Source organism: Diospyros lotus, chromosome 1 (genome assembly GCF_014633365.1).
Source record: "Diospyros lotus cultivar Yz01 chromosome 1, ASM1463336v1, whole genome shotgun sequence".
NCBI lineage: Eukaryota > Viridiplantae > Streptophyta > Magnoliopsida > Ericales > Ebenaceae > Diospyros > Diospyros lotus.
In genome coordinates this window covers 45,909,193-45,928,541 of record NC_068338.1, presented here as the reverse complement: position 1 = coordinate 45,928,541, position 19,349 = coordinate 45,909,193, and the positions used below count along the sequence as shown (strand labels likewise).

Here is a 19,349-nt window from a genome sequence, read left to right as displayed (position 1 = left end):
ATATCCTCGTCCACTTTCATATATAATTGCTCTTTCTTTTCTATTTTTTTTTTTTTTTTGGTTTCCTAGCATCCATAGTTGCTTTTGATGAGAGCATAGTGTACTACAACTTTCATTCCACTTTACAGAAACCTAGAGGTTGGCTTTGCCTTACTAATTATCCCAACTCTCCACCAAGCAAGTCCACAGCTTTCCATTATTATTAACAAACAAAACAATTTGACCCAAAAATGCTTGTTCTCGACTCAATAGATCATAAACCTTTTCAGAACTTCGATATGTCATGCCAAATTTGCTCTCTCCAAACATGGTTTTATTATCCACTTAGAAATTTTCATATCTGTTTGTTTGCTCTAGGAGTAGCAAATTATAATTTTTCTGATCTATAAAGAGATATGGCATCCATCCTATTAGGCCATCTCCAACGCAAGGCCTAAATTCTCGCCAAACTAAATTATGAGGAGTAAAGTGTTGAAATTTATCTCCAACTCATCTCTTTATGTGTTTTATCACTCTCTAAAATTTGGTTGAGCTTTAAATGATTCCCAAGAGATCAGGAGCTAAAATTTGCTCTCTATTGCATTTTTTTATATTTTTTATATGTATTAAAGTATTGGATAAATTATATTTTGTATATTTGATTATTAATTTTTAATAAGTGTGTATTTGATTATACATTTCTTTGTATGAAAATATTTGATTATTTTGTGTATATGATTATATATTTTGTGTATGCATGTATTTAATTATTTTGTATACTTGATTATTCATTTTGAGTGTATTTGATTATTTTGTGTATTTAATTATTGATTATGTGTATGTGTGTATCTGTTTATATGTGTATGTGTGTATTTGATTATTGATTATGTGTATTTGATTTATTTTGTGTATTGTATATTTTTTTACATGTTTTAATGTAATATTTTGAAGCTAATCTTAAAAATGAATGTCAAAGTTACTTAATTATATTATTTAATGTTGTATTGAAATAATAATTATTGTATCACAATGAGAGCATTTATTTTTGTGATTTTTTAAGCAATTTGACCAATAAATTTTGAATTATGAAAATTTTCAAATAATTTTGTTAAGTAATCATTTTTAAAAAATATTAGTAAATTTATTTACAAATATATTAAATATTATAAAAATTTAATACCATCATATTTATTATTAAATTATCAAATAAATAATAAATTTTATATTAATAAAAATTATAAGTGATGTAAAATAAATAAAATTAAAATTTATTAATAAATAAGTGGGATAAGGAGTAAAATAAAGAGGAGAATAAAGACTGTGATTGGAACATGCACAGTTTCATAAGTAAAATTAAAATAGAGAATGAATTATTTATAATATAATAGAGAGTGAGATCGAGAAAAAAAGTTGAAGATGACCTTAGTACCTAATTTTAACTTTTTATCTAAAGTTAAAGATATTTTAGATCAAACTAACATTTCTGAATCCAAAGTGATCAGATTGTCTAAAGTGAAAAAAAAATTCCTTAATATCTCATAAACTGAAAAATAAAAACCATATATATATATATATATACTTAACCTTAGCATTAATTTAACCATTAGAGCCTTATTGTCCCCTCGAACACAAGATCTTACAAGAAAAATCAAAAAAGAGTTTTTAGTAGCATTTTGAGCACATTTTTCACCAGCGTTTTTATGCATGCTACAATGATAGCGATAAATAAATATTTATGTGGTCCCAAATCTCATATATGAAGATGCTAATGCATGGTGTGGTAGTAGCATCAAAATCTCATTTAAATTATCAACTTTTTAAGTTATAATATTTTGATAGTTATAACTAAAATTAATTGCTTTGACTAGTCATATATAAAGAGTAATTAAAGAAGAGACAATCAAAAACTTAATTCTCCGTTAAAACATGATCTGAGTGACTCATCTTAAAATTTAAATGAAACATAATTATGTACTTAACCTTAATCGAAAGATACAAATAGACTTGTGTTTTTTTATTTGATGTTTAAGTAAAAAATCACTATTATAAGTAGATGTATCTTTCGTAATTGGAAAATTCTTGAGAGCCAGACAGGCCTACAGAATGGGGGCTAAAAAATTAAAATACCCTCGCCCACATTACATTATACTTTTTTCAATACAATGTGAGTGAGGATATTTTAGTATTTTAGCTTTCATTCTGTAAGCTTGTCTGTCAACCTGTCTGACCTTGTAGAAGAACTCTAAGTAACTAACAGATGCAAGTAAAATTTTGTTTGTGTGCTCCCAATTAGATATGTTGGTAGTTGAATAGTATAGATTAACTAAGCTTGAATTTGTAAAACAATTTAGTAGTGGTTATAATTAGGTGTGAGCAATCAGTTATAATCGAATCGAACCGGCCAAAAATTGTGAACCGAATTGAACCGAACCAAAAGCAATAACCGAACCGAACCGACCGACTAACCTCAACAAACCGAACTAACCAAAACCGAATTAACCGAAATCTAAACTGTGCTACCCGAACCGAACCGAATACCCGAACTGAAACACAAAATAACCAAGAAAACAGTCTTGCTGTTGCTGTCGGCCACCTAGCCGGCCGGCAATTCCGATGATCAAAACCAATCATCGGATTTCCCTAACCACGATAACCCACATACCCAAAAATTAAAAGCATCTAATGGTTGGATTTTAGTAGATCTAAGTTTCAAAGTTTCAATGTAAAAGAGAAGCAGTCGAAAAACTTACCGAAAAATCATCGGCGTCGTCTTCGTCTTCATCTCCGGCCTTCATCTTCTTCTTCACCATCGGTGACGGCGACGGATGGTGGAGGGAAAGAGAAGAGATGAAGACGAAGAGCCTTCGGCCAGTGCTGATCTATGAAACAACGAAAAGCCTTCGTCTTCGTCTTCGCCATCGCAAGATCTGTGGGCGGCCAGTGCTGATCTACGAAGCATTGAAGAGGCAAGAGCCTTCGTCTTCGCCATCACCATCGAAGAGCTTCCTCTTCGTCTTCGCCATCGCCAAATCTGTGAAGACTCGAACTCGAAGAGAGTCTTCGTCTTCACCATCGCCAGAACTCGAAGACTCGAACTCGAAGAGAGGCTTCATCTTCGCTAATCGCCATCGCCAGAACTCGAAGAGAAGAGAAGACACGAGAGAGAGACACAGAGAGAGAGAAGAACGAAGAGAAGACCAAATGGGGTGTCGCGCCCACGTGCGTGAGAGGGGGCGCGGTCAGTTCGGTCCGCGGGGGGGGGGGGGGGCGGTTCGCCTATTTGCTACATATACGGTTCGGTTCGGTTTTTAAGTATTTTTTATCAAAATAACCGAACCGTACCGAATAACCGATTTTTTTAAAAAAATATAACCAAACCGAACCGCTTTTTATGAAAAACCAAACCGACCGAACTTTTCGGTTCGGTTCAGTTAGTTCGGTTTAACCAAACTTTTGCTCACCCCTAGTTATAATGCTAATTAATCATCATTTTTAGTAATTTAACGCTTTGCCAAATGATCTGCTACCATTTGTTGCATGGATGCATGAAGTCCAGAATCTTCATTAAGTGGGAGCTTGGGTGTTCAGATGGGCCACATTCATGACTTGGGAATGCATTACTTCTTATAAGCAACTAATTAACAAACCTTATTTGCATTAGTAGTGCTAATTAGCAAAGCAAATAGACATCAAGCCAAAGTAACAATTTTCTATGGTTCCTTGATTTATTGGAATCAAATTATTGGATCAGTGGCCTTGGATCATTCTGACACTGGAAGTAGATTCATATTGTTTATCAAACTAAATCAACAAAGCAACTTAAGTAGACTAGCATATTATAAGTAAGATGGTGCATGACAAATTCTCCCCTCTAATTCTTAGCTTTTTGCAAGATGGTGCATGACAAATTCTCCCCTCTAATTCTTAGCTTTTTGCTAGACAAAGATATCTGTATCTCTATTTAACTAAAATCAATTTAAAAGTAGTTTCCTGTTGGCTCTAAAAAACAACTTTTAATATTTTAGTCTTCATTTAAAAGTGCTAGTTAAAGGTGATTTATAACTTCATGAAATCAAATAATTATATGTGTGAAACTTTTTAAATAGATTACCAATATGAGATTAAATCATAACACTCGACTTCTTAGTTAATCTACCTGTCTATCAATCACAATCAAAACTTCTTCGAAAGAACTTGTCCATATTTAATGTTTAAGCATCCTTACAAAGTGCATTCTGCACAACACAACCAGTTAAATGCACAATGCTTATGTTGTTCGTCCTCAACAAAAGCATATATTCCAAATGCTTGTGCTGTTGTTCATTTGCTTCTACACACCACTACAGGCTACAGCTGCAATTTATCACAGAGTACTTCTTCTTCACCACAGATTAAATCCCTTGTGTAAGAATGATTCTTATTATGGAACAGCATCATGATGAATGGTCCAAATCAACAATTGCGGAACACAAACAATCAGTTCATTTGGAACCCTCAGATAGAAAGTCCCTCTTCTTATCAGCACTGTCGAAGGAATAATTTGAATGCCATCCATGCTGTTATATATAAAACATATACTGGGATAGTTGGTTTGAAATAATTATGCAAATATGAAGCCACAAATTCAAATATTACATTCAGGGATCTGCAATGTTACTCTTAAGTGATGCAGTACTCAAAATTTTAATTGCGTCATACGTACATATTATTCAATTTGGTCAGAAATAAATAATATCTATTGGATGTAGCAAAATTAATCCTTAATCTCGTAATAATGCCATCATCTATATGGTAAATTCATACTAAATTCTCTATATACACAGGTTACCCTCAATTTGGGACTCCTATATATTAGAAATGAAAATTTTGGTTAAGAAGAGTTATGACTTATAAGAACCGCTCATATTCTTTATACAAAAACCTTTAAAACAATTATGCCGACAACGTCTAACCAAAAAAAACAATATGTACAGCACCACGTAGAAAAGGTTACTAGTAGCTGATATTGGTTGGATATTAATTAGGTAGAGCCGTAAAGTAATTGCAGTAGGCCACCAAGGCAGAGGAACATTCAAGTACCAAAAGGGATAGAATAAGGCATCATCAGAAGAGCAAATGTTTGGTTGAGGATATAGAATTTTAATGGATAGTTGAAGCAAACGAAGGATGAATGGATGACAACGTAAAAGACAGGCTGAGATCACCATCAACGCCAAATGCAAATGGTATTCTTCATCAATAAACCACTAATTCCTTTGGTGCCTATGACATTATTAAAGAATTCCACTTTATTATTATTATTATTATTATTATTATTATTATTGTATTATAATTTATTTGAGGTCCTTATTAATTGATTGGCTTCATCCAAGGAGATGATAAAACCATTGGCCATATGGCAGGAAACGGGGTCCATGAATATATGAGGCTCGATTACCATTTCCTTTATTACCCCATGCTTGCGTTAACTATGGGGAGGTAAGTATTCTATTTCTTTTTTCTTTTTTTTCCTGCAATAGACTACTCATAAAGCTGGTTGAAAACATTATCTTTTGTACTAGCAAAAACAAAGAACAGAAAATATTTATCTTTTAGCGGATATTTTCTTAAGCTTTAGATCTTTTTAGTATTATTATATCTATTGAGCTATAAATATAATGGCAAAAATAGTGAAAGAGAGAGAACTAAAAGAAAGTGCAAATGGATGCTTATAACTTGTAGATCGTGAGAAAAGGATTTTACTTTTAAGCTATGTTTGAGTTTTGATGAAGAGAGAAATAAAGGATTTTTATACAAAAAGGGAAGAGAAGGAAAGAGAGTGAGAGTTACCTTTCTTTTATTTAATTAGGTATTTAATAAATGAAAAGAAATATAACCCCCATCCCTTGTTTGGGAGTTAGAGAAATAAAAAAGAATAGAAGGGTTATATCTTATTTTTATTTTAAAAGGTTGGTAATCCTTCTCATACCCCTTGATTTAGGGATAAAAATAAGTCTCTTTTATTGTGTCTATATTTTTAGTGATAAGAATCAAATGAGATTTAATTGGTTGAACCAACTAAATTAAAAATCACTTGAGAAATTGATATAGTTCATAGTAACATGCGATTTTTTTTTGGCAAGAATCACATTTGGACAGGTGAACTCTATTGATGTACTTTTGTGTTTTTTTAAATATTAAGAATAATATAATAATCTAAAATATTTGAAATGGCCATTTGAATAAAATATATAATTTTGTAAATATATGGATAACATTTTATATTTTTGATCTTGAGTTTTATTTTATTTCTTCATAAATTTATGTTAGTATTGTTGTATACTTTTTTCTAATTATAGGACAATATTACTTAATATAATTTTAAATCCATTAAATATTTATATGATAAATTTTGTTTTCTAAACATTTTATATCATAATTTAATTAATATTTATTTATGTATTTCATAAAAATACATCTCCATTCGATTAAACTAAATTTTGTTATCTAAAACTTCTCTTTTTACAATTTGATATTCTCGTTTTGTCTTCTTACATAACTAATAAGTGATTTCATAAACTATTAATTCCGAGTGGATGTTAATGTACTATTTTTATTTTTTAATAAAAATATTTCTCTCTTTAACAAAAAAAAAAAAAATTCCTTATTGAAAATGAAAATCTATCAAATTAAACGTCTAGCATTGGCATTTTTTATACACGTATTTTATAAATATTTTTATTTATATATGCATATATATAAATAAAAAAAATGACTGTTGTGTAAATATGTTTAAAAATATGGGTAAAACTGTCTATTTCTTTTAAAAAAATAATAGATCCCATTATAAGAGTGAAATTTGTAGGGAAAATAGTAACTAAATAAGAAAAAGAGGTAGATTTTTGTTTTATATATGACGGATAAAAAACAGAGATACATAAATACAAGTAAATGCCAGAAAAATAAAGAGATTATATATATATATATATATATTGGCATATATACCTACCTCTCTTCTATATTTTATCTTTATCCTTTTGACATGCATGCATGTATTATAACTTTGTGTTTTCACGTGCGTTTTATATATATCAGATACGTATGGATGAATTGAGTTTGCTTTATTTCCATGCAAGACAATAATTAAAATCCAACTTGTTGGCAAATTTAATGGACTAAAATTCATAATATACAGTTTGTCTTAATTAAAAGCATACCAGGCACCAATATATATATATATTTATAGAGAGAGAGAGAGAGAGAGAGTGTGTGTGGGAGTTAACCAAGAATGACTGAATGAATGAATGAATTGATTCTATATGCTGAAATTTCTGCCTTGTTGTAAAAATCAAGCATGTAATTGCGTGGAATCCATCTTTATTCTAAACATATAAAAAGGGAGTTCAGATGCGGCTTCTTCAGTGAAAATTCTCCTCCATTAACGTAAAATTAATGTTCTTTCCTTCTTCAATTTCTCAAACAAATATTTCAAGTTTAATATTTGTCAGCCTATAGATAACAATGAGGCCACGACCTAGTTAGAGGTATTACAAATCATCAATTTGTGATGAGAAAATTAATTTGCTCAGAATTAATTATAAACCTTGATTAGATAGTAATTAAGTTTGGTTGGTCCCTTTTGAGATGAATTAATAAACCAATCAAGATGTATAGCACTATATCACAATGTAACATTTCTATATGAAATTAACTTTTGTGTTTGGTAGATAAAACAGTAATTTTTCTTTAAGGAAAAAGTACTAAGCACTTTTTTTTTTTATTTAAGTGAAGTATTAAGCACTTAGCGAGTCTATATATTGAGCACCCGGTTGTTTGAGTGGTGAATGTTTAAATAAAGCATCTCGTGTTGAAGTTTTGAGGGCATCTTCACTTTCTGCATATGGTTTTAATGTGGCCCTCACTATTATCAAGTAAATTTAAAAAGTGAAAAGACTAATAATTTAATCATTGAAGTGGGGTTTCCTCAATCTCCAGAGTGAATTCTAATGAAGTATGAATTAATGCAAAGTTTTTTCTTTAAAGTTGTATAGTTGTAGATAGAATTTGTTAACATAAAATTTATTATTATTTTATTAAGGGAAAAAAAAAAGAGAAAAACTCTCACTTTTGAGTATCCAAAAGAAAATTTACTAGGCACATCAGAACAAGTCTATATATTGGTATTATCACGTTTGATCATACGTGATCTCAAAGATTTGGGTAGTGGATGGTGGAGGTCCAGTGACAAGTTCCACTCAAGAAAGAGAACCATGACAGCAAACAAAATTAATTCCTTTTTTTGTTCTTCCCCTCCCTGATATTGGCGTAATACCCCAAAACCTAACCCAAATTCATTCAAATGGTGCGCCATTAAACAAATCCAAGCAAATGAAATGCCCAACGACGTACTACAGCCAACCAACTTATTTATTTTCCCTCCACAGGTTCTTCCTCGAGACGTAGACAACTCTTCTCCTTCTCTCTCTCTCCCCTTCCATTTCTCTATTATTCCCTTCCTATCCACTTCTCCCCCATTATTTATACCACCCCCAACGTTAATATTGCTCCACACTTCAGGCAATATTGTTAATTGCCCTTCTTCCCAAAGCCCATATATCCTTCTAATCAACAAATATTGACCCATCCCAAGTAATGGGAGATCAGCTTCGCCTCGCTGTTGGAATGATAGGTACATTTTTATTAAGATAACTCTGATGTTACGTATATCAATCGTACAAAAATCTAGAAAAACATGACAGGTAAAATTTCTAACGTTATTCTCTTTATTTTTTGTGCGTCAATTTCTTGCAGGCAATGCGACTTCTATGTTGCTTTATGCTGCTCCAATGTATTTTCAATCTCTCTCTCTAGATATATATATATATATATATTTACACATATAATTTTCTGCCTGCTTTATGCTTAAAATCTGAATTCAACACTAATCTTGTAGTTTAATTATATATGTTCTTCCCAGATTAACTTTCTCAAGGGTCATAAAAAAGAAAAGCACCGAGAAGTTCTCATGTGTTCCATACATCATTGCAATGCTCAACTGTTCATGTTACACTTGGTATGGCTTGCCTGTTGTCAGCTGCAAATGGGAAAATTTCCCACTGGTCACCATTAATGGCTTGGGCGTTGTTCTTGAGCTCTCCTTCATTCTCATCTATTTCTTGTTTGCTCCGCCTAAAGGAAAGGCAAGCTTTAAATTACTCTCTCTTATCATTCATTGATTATATGCTTCTGTATATTTGATCAGCAAGTGATTTTTAGTTCTACGTACTTTTGTATTTTATGCAAGAATTTACAAACATGCATGCATGTTAATATATATATGGTACAATTATGCATGTATATTTCTTCATTACCGATCCTTTATCTTACTATATGTGCGGGCTGAAGTACATGAATTCTAGCTATAGAAACCAACGTTTGGCTGGTAATGGTGCAGAAGCAGGTCGCTATAATAACAATACCCATAGTCCTAATCTTTTGCGCCGCTGCCTTGGTGTCGGCTTTTGTATTTCACGATCACCACCATCGCAAGGTAGTCATCGGGAGTATTGGAATCATAGCCTCTGCAGCAATGTACGCTTCTCCTCTGGTGGTTGTGGTGAGTTGCTCTTCCCCACCATAGACAAATTGTGTGTTTGTTCTTATATGGAATCAAAACATTCACTGTTTTGACTTGCATATATATATAGTACGCAAAAATATTACATTTCTCATGTTGTGTGTGTCTTTTAGCCACTTCTATTCTACTTTAAAGCCATTTTAACTGTTGCGCACTATTAAAAAAGTATCAGAATAGCAACATCTTATCACTATATATATATATATATATTGTTGAAATTAATTGGGATAATTTCATGATGCAGAAACAAGTAATAGAGACAAAGAGCGTCGAATTTATGCCATTTTCTCTGTCATTATTCTCATTTCTGGCGAGTTTGCTATGGATGGCCTATGGACTGCTGAGCCGCGATCTTCTTCTCGCGGTTTGTGTGAACATTACACCTTGATTGAATTAAAAAGAAAATTTCAATTAATACTCTCCTAATTAATAAAATGTTGTTCATTAGTTAATTTGATTTTTTTTTTTTTTTTGTTGGGTGTGGGGGGGGTTGCAGTTTCCTAATTTGATTGGCGCCCCATTAGGCATGCTCCAAATTCTGGTTTATTGCAAGTACAGGAGAAGAGGAATTATGGAGGAACCACAGAAATGGGACATAGAGAAGATTAATGATGAGAAAGCCAAGCAGAAATTGCAGCTCATGGCTAGCAGTGCTGATAATGCAGCTGCTATTAGTGGCAAGAGTTGATGATTAACAACTACTTCATAATATATACTAGTATCAATGTTGTTTGCATGCAGGTCCTTTTGAGTTAATTTTCTTTCTTCCATGTTGTTGTAACCTAAGCTTTGTGCTGAAAATCTTAGGATTAAATAAACAAATTCAAGGGCGCAACTACCATGTTTTGTAAATGCGAAATATATATATAAATGTTCATATATATAGGAAAGAGTGAGCGGTTTTTTTAGAGATTTGATTTTTAATAATATATCAATTGGTAAGAATGATGAGTTGGATGATAAAATGATTATAATTAATTATGATTTCTTCTAAGATATGATGATATAATTAAATAGCATGTCAATGGTCCCATCTGCAGCATAAGAATGATTAAGCGAGCTAGTAATAGTTTGGAGTATTAAATATGAACTCCGTTTGGTAATATGACTCAATATTGAGATAATTATCTATAACAATTTATAATTACTTTAATAATATCATAACAAATTGGATCGCATTTGATATATAATAATTCTTCAAATGAACTAATTAAAGCAGGCAAAAGGCACATGTGAAATAGAAGCCTTAAAAGAATCTAAAAAACATAAACGCGTCTAAAGTACCCGAACAAAAAGGGCATCTAATTTCCACTCTCCTATTTTCAATTATTTCTTCCTTTTACCTTTGTGCTTTATCATAGCTCTCTTACATCTCCCCTGAAGTGAATTATATAGGCAAGACCAACAAATTGAAGTTCCTAAACCATCGAATTAGATTAACAAATATATTGAGGAATTCTCGACATCATCACTGGGGGTTCAAATTTTTATGGATAAATTATACTCAAATTAATTTTTATGTGCTTATTAGTTATTATATATATATATATGCATGATTCCTGAGTCATTATATATATGCATCTAACGAATTAATACGATCGTTATATAATTAATGAGTAAGAGTACTAGTAGGCGCTTTGCTCAATATATAATAAATAGAAGATTTTTTTATGACATTGATTGTAAATTAATTAACACCTGGCCAGTCCATGTGTGCATAAAACATAAAGTAGATAATATAATCATGAAAAGAAAAAATATATTTCGTTTATAATGCTGTTTAATTTGGTGATATTTTCTTAGCATATATATGGTTAATGACTTGTAAAAGGCACGCAGTTTTAGAATAAATTAATCTATTAGTTTTTAAATTTTGTATTATGTAATAGATTGATTATTATATTTTTATTTTTGTCATCATAATCACTAATTTTTAAATTTTGCTATAATTCAATATCTCTTTTCATTTTTCTTCAAATTTTGTTTAAAAAATTGGTGTGACATATATTAATATAAATCTAAAAATTATTTAATATTAAAATTAATATAAATTTCGTAATCAAGTGATTTTAAGATTTATATTAATATATGGTATATTAATTTTTGTTCATAAAATTAAAAAAAATAAATTCAATTATAACAAAATTAAAATTTAATGGTTATAATTATAAAAATTAAAATATAATAATTAATTTGTTATAAAATTTAAAGACTAATATCCTATTTTAAGAGCATTGAAAAGTTTTTGTTGCATTGAACAATCGTATCTATATATACTTACATCCCACTTTGAATACATCACACCCCCCACATGGCATATTTGAACATTCTAATTCAAAAATTATAAAACTTGTGATATGACATATTTACTTGTAGTCAATAGTATTTCCTTTTTATTGTTTCTAGGGTTTAGTCTGAGTGACTCTGGCACTCTCGTAAAGGTACCACAAGTGCAGATGCTCCTGAGTTTGAAATCAAGGGAGCTCAGGTCCTGATTTACCCCCTCCCATGATGTGGGGCCGTCCAGATAGAGTCGCCTTGGGCCTTACCAGAACAGTACTCTCTTTTATTGCTTTTAAGTTGAAATATAAAAAGATAACCCAAGGGAAGGCTTTCTCACGTAGGACTTTTTGACCAAGTCAAAATCAATTTGCTTGCTGCCGGCAATTTGCAGTCGAGAGTCGAGGTATTGGGCAACGCTTTGCCATTTGACACTCGTTCCCAAAATTATATTAAAATAAAATTAAAATAATTTTTAATTAATATATGAAATACTCTATTTTTAGATTTTTATTAAATTATTTATTAATTTTTTTAAAATATATTGAATAACATAGATGTCATTTTTTTTATTTATAAGATTCAAAATAAATTTATTTAAAAAAATTTCATAAGAAGATACATGATTTTTTATAATAAAATATTATTGTATTTATTATATTTTTTATTTAAATATAATAAAAATATTTTTTATATAAAATATTTTTTATATCTCACTTTTTTCAATCTATATCTTAATTACAAACATGGTTAGTTTTCACCCACAACACAACTATTAAACCCACATTGCTCATGGTCGGTACTTTAACACCCCCAACTACTAAGGTAGTATTTGTTAATTAAAATACAGGGTGAAAAAAAATAAAATATGAAAATAATTACAGACAAAAGTGATTTTCATTGTATTTGTTAAATTTATTTAGCAATCTCTTGGAAAAGAAGTTACATAACTTCTTATATGAAATTGTTCAGATAAATTTATTTTTAACCTTACAAATAAAAAAAATATCCATATGTTCTCCAATACACTCCAAAAAATTGAACAAATAGTCTAATAAAAATTTTAAAATAATTTTCAATATTATATTAATCATTCCATATTTTAATTTAAAAAGTATTTCAATTTTATTTTGATACAACCTTATCTTGCTCATTTTAATAATATAAGGTTATATCAGGATAAGATCGTAATACTTTTCAAACCAATATATGAAATAGTTAAGATAAAATTGGGAAGCATTATAATATTTTTATCAGACAATTTGTTAATTTTTTTATAATACATTGAGGGGCATATGGTCATTTTTTCTTATATGTAAGGTCCAAAATAAATTTATTTGAAGTAAAAGATAAATTTATTTAAATAATTATAGATAAGAAATCAGGTGACTTTTTTTCAATACATGGCCAAATAAATTTAATAAATATAATAAAAAATACTTATGTTTATAATACTTCCTATATTTTACTTTTGTAAACTTATATCTTAATTAACAAATATTATCCAAATAAATAAATATGCTTATAATTTTAGTTTGGCTAAATCAAATGTGAAGGGAAATAGTTACTACCTTGAGAAACACGACAAAGGTAGTCCTTGGATAAACAAATGGTAGAGCTCCAAACCTCAAGGAGTCTTGGTGGTGGAATGAAAATGTACAATTGAAAATTAGAAATAAGAAAATTTATTATAAGACTGTATATTAGTGCAATTGTAATATCCCAAAAATAATATAAGTGTAAATGAATTATTTAATTAATTAAATTGATTAATTTGTTTAAAATTTTGTGGCTGTGCGCGTGTGCATAGGGGTTAAGCAAATGGCCAAGATTTGATATTTTTTGTTTCATGGAAGCTTCTAGCTGCTGGGAGAAGGAACAGAGAGAGAGGGAGAAAGGATTCGTAAGAGAGCAGGGGGAGCCGAGAGATTGGAAGAGTGAGAGCGCTCGACCAAGTGAGGGAGAGATCGAGAGGGAGAGGAAGAGATAGAGAGAGTGAGAAAGAGAGATGGAATGAGGGAGAGATGGTGGTGGTAGCCATGGAAGCTTCGAGTGAAGCTCGGTCATGGCAGCCGAGCAACTTACAGCAGCGGCGAAGGCGAAGCACCAGGCTTGCGGCGGTCGGGGCGACGCGATGGCAACAGGCGAGGGCGGCCAGTTGCAGCGGCAGCCACGTGCATGCGCTGGTGTGGTGGCCATGGCTGTGATGCTGAAGCTCGAGGCGCCGATGGAAGCTTCAATAGCCGACAACGATGGTCGGCTAATGGCGAGTGAGGGGGGCCGAGGAAGTCATGCAAGCAGCACCCGAAGGCTGCAGCGGCTGGAGCAGCGAGGGCCGTCCATGGCAGGCGGCTGTGCGCAGGTGATTGCGCGAGGAGCAGGTGGCCGCGAGCTGGTGCGGCGCCATGGGGAAGAAGAAGAAGGAGCAGCGGCCGCGCGAAGAAGAAGAAGAAGAAGAAGAAGAAAAAGAAGAAGAAGAAGGAAAAGGAAGAGGAAGAAGAAAAGTGCAGGAGTAGAGGGCGCGGTGAAAAAGACGATGAACAGTGCGCGCGCGGGAGAAGCCAGAGAAGAAGAAGAGAAAATAGGAAGGAAAAGAAAAAAGAAAAAAAAAAAGAAAAAGAAGAAAATATGGGGAAAATAGGGCAATTTCGAGATGGTTTTGGCACGGAAAGTGACTAAGTACGTGGGTAAAAATTAGTCGAAGCATGTCATATTTAAATTATAAATTTTTCGCGATTAAAATTAATTAATTTGAGTCCCGATTGTGTTATTTGCTAGGAAATGATTTAATTTTCCTTGGGAGCTTAAGAGAGGTCGGAATCAGCTAATTTCAGGCAAGTTCCTAATGCTTTCCTCGTATTCTTTAATTCCCGTGAGAAACCCTGTGATTTCTCGTATTTTATACCTTTCCTTCGTCTGTTTCGATTCGTTTATTAATTATGAAAATTTGAGTCGTTTGATTTAAATTTAATTTATTAAGCTGGTTTCAAGGATTTTATTAGCGTGATTTAATTTAAATAAATATGAGACTTGTTAAGATTTTAATTATGGTGCGCTTACGTGGGATTTTAGACGGCTAAATTAATTATATTACACGGTAGATTTATTTAATTAACACCGCGATTTTATTTATTGCCAGCGAACGTTTTACTTCGCAGCGGGTGCGTAAGAAAAGCAAGGAACGGCCGTGTAAAGGCAAGTTCTTAACCCTCTCTTCCTGATCTTTAATTCCCGTGGAAGACCCCGTGATTTCCTGTATTTTATCACCTCCCTTACTTTAATTCGGCACCTTGCCTTATTAGTTGAATTATTATTCATTTGTCTTAATTTAAATTAAATCCGAGGCTTCTATAATTTTATTCGTTGTGAGCCTACGGGGGTTTGTACCACCCCCATTCCTTTCGGGAATGATGCTGAACCAGTTTGGGGAACTAGGTTCCTAGTCGTGCGGGTTTTATTTACGGTTTTTTCCTGATTTACTTATGATTTGGTTAGAGCTATTGAGCAGTGGGCAGGGGTCAACCGTTTGGTGATGTTGGGGTAGGCTATGGTACGACCCTGATGTGGACCATCGGGTGGACACCCCTAGTCACTGGCCGTTGACCGGTGCCGGGCACTGCTGACTAGCTCTGCCGGTATGTGATTTACTGCATGATTAGATACATTGTATTACTGTTCATGATTTGATATGCACATGGGTACGGGATGCATATTAGGATATCCATTTATTGAGAATGCTTGGACACGGACATTCTAGTTTAGTTAGGTTGCATCCAGCGCGAGCATATGCATGGCGTGTGGTTTACTATGTGGGCGGAGCATGGCCTGATGCCTGGATGTATGGGCGTCTTGTATCACGTTGATGCTCACTACGCCATTGCATTTCTATGTGCATTGCATGGATACTGGTAGTATTTAGTTCTCGGACGGGAGTACCGTTCCGAGGGAGCCTATGGCTCGGTTGTCGGGAGTACCGACGGATACAGGTGACGGGAGTACCGGCCTGGGACAGCGCGCGCATGTTTGTTGCAGATATTTGTTGCCTTTCAGGGCAGCGGCAGGTTGGTATGGGACTTGGGTGCCAAGTGTTTTATGTGGGCCCCAAGGACCGGTATGTGCTTTTATTTTATTATGTTATTGAGCTGTTGTGTTGTAGCGTCTCATGGTTTGTGTGTACTTGGGGGTTTATTTTGGGGTGAGATTTCTGGTTTTGTGTAGCCTTCAGCCTTTTCTTCCTTATGCTTGCTGAGTCTCTCGACTCACCTTGCTTTCCATCATTCCAGGTAGTGGCGGCGTGAGCCATAGCAAGGGAGTCAGCTTTAACGGCAGAGTCGGTGTGGTGTACAGGCAGTCTCGTCAATCCCTATCCACTCTGATGTCTAAGTAGAATTTACTCTATTATTTCGTACTGTGCCAGGTGTTTTCTCGAGTCTTGTGTATGTCGGCACAAGAGTTTGTGTTTATTTATTTATCTTGTGACCGCTGTGTTAGCGGGGTACCTGCGGACATGCATGTATATCATTTTGCTTCCGCTGTGGCATTTCTTTTATGAATGCATGTCAGAGCATTTTGTCTTGTATTTGTTTATTTTCCCTTACGTAAGCGCTTTCATTTTTGTCTTTTGTCTATTCCTCTTCCCTTCTGTGAGCGCACTCATTCGGATAGACCGGGTGGTTGGGATATCCGAGCGGGGGTGCTTACAGCAATAATGAAAAAAATCTAAAAAATTATAAAAAAGCGAAAAATGCAGCAAAAAGAGCTGTTAGCGAGGCAAGATCAAAAGCATATAAGAATTTATATAAGCAACTTGATATAAAAGATTGAGAAATTGATATGTATAAATTAGTTAAAGCAAAAGAAAGAAAAACAAGGAATCTAAACCAAGTGAAATGCATAAAAGATGAAAACCAAAATGTATTAGTAAATGAGATAGCGATTAAGAAGAGATGGAATGAGTACTTCACAAAATTATTCAATGATGGTAAGGACACAAGAGTTAGGTTGGAACATCTTAGTAATTCCGAAGGGAACGTAAGCTATGCATTTTATCGACGTATAAGTTCAAATGAAATAAGGTAAGTATTAAAAAGATGAAAAATCATAAGGTGGTGGGACCAAATAATATACCAATAAAACCATGGAAATGCATGGGAGAATAGGGCATTTCCTAGCTAACGAAATTATTTAACGCAATCATTAAATAAAAAAAGATGTCAGATGAGTGGAGAAATAGTACTTTGGTTTCTATATATAAGAATAAATGAGATGTTCAAAACTGTGAAAATTATAGATGAATTAAGTTAATGAGACATACCATGAAACTCTGTGAGAGAGTTATAGAGCAGAGGCTCAGAAAATAAATAGATGTATCAAAAAATTAGTTTAGTTTCATGTCTATAGTAGGTCAACAATGAAAACTATATACCTATTGAGGCGTTTAATGGAAAAGTATTGGTATCATCAAAAAGACTTGCATATAGTGTTTATAGATCTAGAAAAGGCCTATGATATGATTCATAGATCAGTATTATGGAGGGTTTTTTAGAATAAAATAGTTCGAATAGCTTATATACAAGCTTTTAAGAACATGTATCACAGTGCAGAGACAAAGGTTAGAACATACGGAGGGAATACTAAACCGTTTAAAATTATAATAGAATTGCATCAAGATTCTGCACTAAATCTATATTTATTTGCTTTAGTAATTGATGAGCTCACTAAACACATTGAGGAAGAGGTGTCATGATATATGTTATTTGCAAATGACATAATGTTGGTGGATGAAACAAAAGAGGGAGTGAATATTAAGCTTGAGTTGTGGAGAAATAACTTAAAATCTAAGTGATTTAAATTAAATAGAAGGAAAACAAAATTTATTGAATGTAAATTTAGTAATAATGCAATAGTGGAAGATGTTATAATAAAATTAAAAGATCAAATCTTATAAAGCAAATACCATTTTCAATATTTGGGATCAATGATTCAAAAAGATAAAAAAATTCACGAGGATGTCATGCATATAATTAAGACAAGTTGGCTAAAATGGAGAAATGTATCGGGGGTGTTATGTGATGGTAAAAACCCATTAAAATTGAAAGAAAAATTCTATAGGACAGTTATAAGACGAGTCTTGTTGTATGGCTCAAAATGTTGAGCAGTCAAATGCCAGCACGAGTAAAAGACGAGTGTAGAGGATATAGAGATGCTAAGATGGATGTGTGGCCGTATAAGAAAATAAAAAATAAAAAATGAGGTTATTTGTAATAAGGTAGGAGTAATGCCAATCGATGAGAAGATGAGATAGACTAGACTAAAATGGTTTGATCATGTGAGAATGAGACCAAAAGACGTTATTTTGAGAAGAATTGATGAAATTGAAAAACTAGTCAAAAAAATAGGTAGAGACATATCCAACAAGACTTTGAACAAGACATTAAAATTTGATATGAAGTGTATGGACTTAAATAAAGATATGACAAAAGACGAAAATACATAAAAGTCTAGAATTCATATAACCGATCCCATGTAATGGGATAAAGGCTAGATATGTTATTGTGTTATTATATAATTTTAGTTTGGCTAATATTTACACCACAAATAACTATTTATAATAAAATAATAGTCTAATAACTACTTACAGTAACAATATTTACTCGTACAGCCACTTGTATATGCGGAGCTATATTGCCTATGTATATAGGAAAATGCTATTGGTACACCAATTTTGTACATTCTGAGTTATATAAGGGGGTATTATGACAAAAAAACTTCTCATGAAGCGCATGATATTTTGGTCATAATACCCCCTTATATAGACCAAGATGTACAAAATAGGTGTATATTTAGCATGATTCATGTATATAACCCTTTCATGCTAACCATCTATCTCGGTTTTAATTTCTCATCATATCGAATTTCCATAATTAATTTATTATAAAGAATAGGTTACTATGCGTTTAACAATTCCAAATACTTAAGATATTAAATAAACTCAACAAACTCTAAATTCTGAATCTAAAAAATATTGAAAACTTAAATATTACCCCTTCATCTATAGTATAACACTTTAAAAAAAAGTTATTAAAATCAATAATATCTTAATATAGACGAATATATTTTCGACAATTCTAAATTTAGGTGAAAGACGAAATAACTTACAAAATTAATAATCAAATACAAATTTTAATTCTTATATTTATATATTTTTATATTTAAATACTTGAATTTTTTATTATTTCAAAAATATCACTAAAATATATAATTTTAAATCAATTATATTATTAAATTTGTTCATTCTTTCAATTATCTCTCTAAATTCATTGTTCGGTTATTGATTGAATTAATTATATAAGTTTTAAAAGATTCAAAATTAAATTTAAAGCAATTAAGATTGCCAAAACTCAGATAAATAAAACGTTCCATGCAATTAACCCTATCTTAAAAATATCCTAATATCGTTGCACGCTTGGCTCTT

General features: G+C 32.2%; 1 protein-coding gene across 1 annotated transcript; it reads left to right on the top strand.

Moving 5' to 3' along the window:
* The first annotated feature begins 8,419 nt into the window (after positions 1-8,419).
* On the top strand, positions 8,420-10,430 carry LOC127810854 (bidirectional sugar transporter SWEET3). Its single transcript, XM_052350427.1, has 6 exons — positions 8,420-8,647; positions 8,770-8,806; positions 8,936-9,158; positions 9,413-9,574; positions 9,840-9,959; positions 10,092-10,430. The coding sequence occupies exons 1-6, from the start codon at positions 8,611-8,613 to the stop codon at positions 10,281-10,283; spliced, it is 771 nt and encodes a 256-aa protein (XP_052206387.1). The 5' UTR covers positions 8,420-8,610; the 3' UTR covers positions 10,284-10,430.
* The last annotated feature ends 8,919 nt before the right edge of the window (positions 10,431-19,349 follow it).

What these genes read in the sequence shown, in the direction of transcription:
- LOC127810854 (XM_052350427.1), top strand. Translation starts at nt 8,611, where the DNA reads ATGGGAGATCAGCTTCGCCTCGCTGTTGGAATGATAG. An exon ending in TTGCTTTATGCTGCTCCAAT is followed by an intron (nt 8,807 to 8,935) that starts GTATTTTCAATC and finishes TGTTCTTCCCAG; the next exon opens with ATTAACTTTCTCAAGGGTCA. An exon ending in CTTCTCCTCTGGTGGTTGTG is followed by an intron (nt 9,575 to 9,839) that starts GTGAGTTGCTCT and finishes TTCATGATGCAG; the next exon opens with AAACAAGTAATAGAGACAAA.